Source organism: Aphanomyces astaci (genome assembly GCF_000520075.1).
Source record: "Aphanomyces astaci strain APO3 unplaced genomic scaffold supercont1.11, whole genome shotgun sequence".
Lineage (NCBI taxonomy): Eukaryota > Oomycota > Saprolegniomycetes > Saprolegniales > Verrucalvaceae > Aphanomyces > Aphanomyces astaci.
Genome location: NW_009798274.1, coordinates 544,616 through 546,636, shown reverse-complemented (window position 1 = coordinate 546,636; position 2,021 = coordinate 544,616). Strand labels below are relative to the sequence as shown.

Here is a 2,021-nt window from a genome sequence, read left to right as displayed (position 1 = left end):
GGTAGGGGTAGCAACAACTGGCGGTAGACCTTTCCAGTCGCGCCCATTCCCCACTCTGCAGCCTGCCTGAGAGATGTTATGCAGTCACTCATTGTCTGCAGAGCCAACCGGTCGCATGGAGGGTTGCGATCGAGGTCACCTTCTTTCAGTGGGGTGATAATCCGACCAGAGCAGCGACCACTAACAGGGAATGCCGAAACGGAGGCAATCTTCATCCCCGGAGCAACAAAACGCTCGTCAGACACACGTGCTTGGAGGTGACAGCTGACCTCGCCATCGTTCCATGAGCCTGGGCAGTTGTGTCGAGCCCAAATCAAAGTGCCATCGACACCGAAACACAGACATCCCATCACATAAACACAATGCAGCCACCCTATCAATGCAATTAGCACACTCAGTCACGGGGAGCATACCGTTGTAATGGGCATTTTGCAGGTCTGCGTTGGAAGGACTTTGCACACGATAGTTTTTGCCGTCCACAAAGGCAAACACACCTTCCATGAGGGGTTCCTTTGCGTTCGTCAAGACAGCCCAGTCCCGTTGCAAGGCCTTTGATGGCCAACGAACAGCAGAATCCTGCATGTGGGACAATGCACGGTCCAGCGCCACTTCTGCTCGACGCAGCACACGGGAGAATGTAGTTGGCGACACACCGAAAAGCTCTTGTAATGTTTTGTGCTCAACAGCAGCCGTATAGTAATGGAGGAGCATTGCGAGGACAGCATGCGTCTGTTGCACTCTCGGCGGCCTTTCACGACGCCCAGGTCCGGAACAGACTGTGTAGTTGACAGAAAAGACACGAAGCAGGTCATCAAAGTCGTCCGGTGGTATCGACTTCGTGGCAATGAATGACGGAATACTGCGCGACTCGTACATGGTGTACCACGCTGCTTCCGATTGATCCTTGATGAGGGCTCTGGACTCAATAGCCTTCCACCGAGACGCATTAGCAACAGCGAGGACCTTTTTTTGACAAACACTAAATAACGAAATACACACAGAAACGACCGAAAAAAACACAAATTTTAACGAAAAACACACACGACCCGAATAACACAATACAAATCCCGAGTTCCACACAAACTTCGCCGAGCACAACACACAATCCACACAAAAAATGCCTAATCCACACCAAAATTCCTGAACAGTTAGGACGGAAATAGAAAACATCTGACCCATCCATTTCCAGCTTGCGGACAAATTGGGATCGATCCCTTGGGATATAACGTCAGTGATACAGCAATCATGCTGTCATCATGCTATCATCATGTTGTCATTATGTTATAGTCGCCGCATGTTACTGTGGATTGTCACAATTTTAAACTAGTACTACTAGTACTACTTTGTGACAGTAGTACTACTAGTACTACTGTCGCTTGTCACAAAGTAAAAAAGATTATTCGCCGAATGAGCTGCTGTGCTGTTACTTCTCCCTGGGACTTGGGTGGTGATTGCTTCAACTGTTGGACAGTGTGACATTTCATCCACCGGAATTATGGCTTCCCGAATGTACCAATCCGCGAAGTAACGTTGCACAACAGAATATTTACACCGTGGTCGCTTTCGCAGTCCTAGCAGTGCTCATTCTATTGTCCCCCATTATTCCCCAAACTAATACCCTGTGCGGGATTTGAACCCGCAACCTTTGGGCTGTAACCCCAATGCTCTACCCGTGTGAGCTGTACTCTTACTTGATACTATCTCTATCCCACTTCCAATGTCTGGTTTCAAATATCAATAATCCCAGTTCAAGTGTCGTGATTTTATTCCATTGGCCAAAACGACGCTAGACCTATGTTAATTGGACAAAACTGTTTACCATTCCATGGACTGCATCCCGCCATCGATACAGCATTCCAGCTGCAGACGTCCATGTCAGCTTGCGCTGAGTGTCAAGCAAAGGTTCATGTGTGAAACATCTCGCAGCTGAGTTACCCAACTCTCCTGGCACAGCTGCCACCGCCAGCGCAACGGGGCTGCCTTGTAGCCGCACCATTGTCGTTGGTGGTTCAGCGGTGTCA

General features: G+C 49.1%; 1 protein-coding gene and 1 pseudogene across 2 annotated transcripts in view; both read right to left on the bottom strand.

Annotated features, from left to right (window-relative positions):
- H257_05830 (hypothetical protein) overlaps window positions 1–1,996 on the bottom strand; it is a gene marked incomplete at both ends in the record, with an annotated part of 3,328 nt that extends 1,332 nt beyond the window's left edge. Inside the window, 3 exons of the mRNA XM_009830823.1 lie at window positions 403–963; window positions 1,820–1,860; window positions 1,936–1,996. Of these exons, the coding sequence (XP_009829125.1) occupies window positions 403–963; window positions 1,820–1,860; window positions 1,936–1,996 (663 nt within the window). The remainder of the gene's footprint in view (window positions 1–402; window positions 964–1,819; window positions 1,861–1,935) is intronic.
- H257_05831 lies at window positions 1,613–1,686 on the bottom strand (annotated as a pseudogene). The gene has a single exon. The product of its transcript is annotated as a tRNA-OTHER (tRNA).
- Window positions 1,997–2,021: the final 25 nt, after the last annotated feature.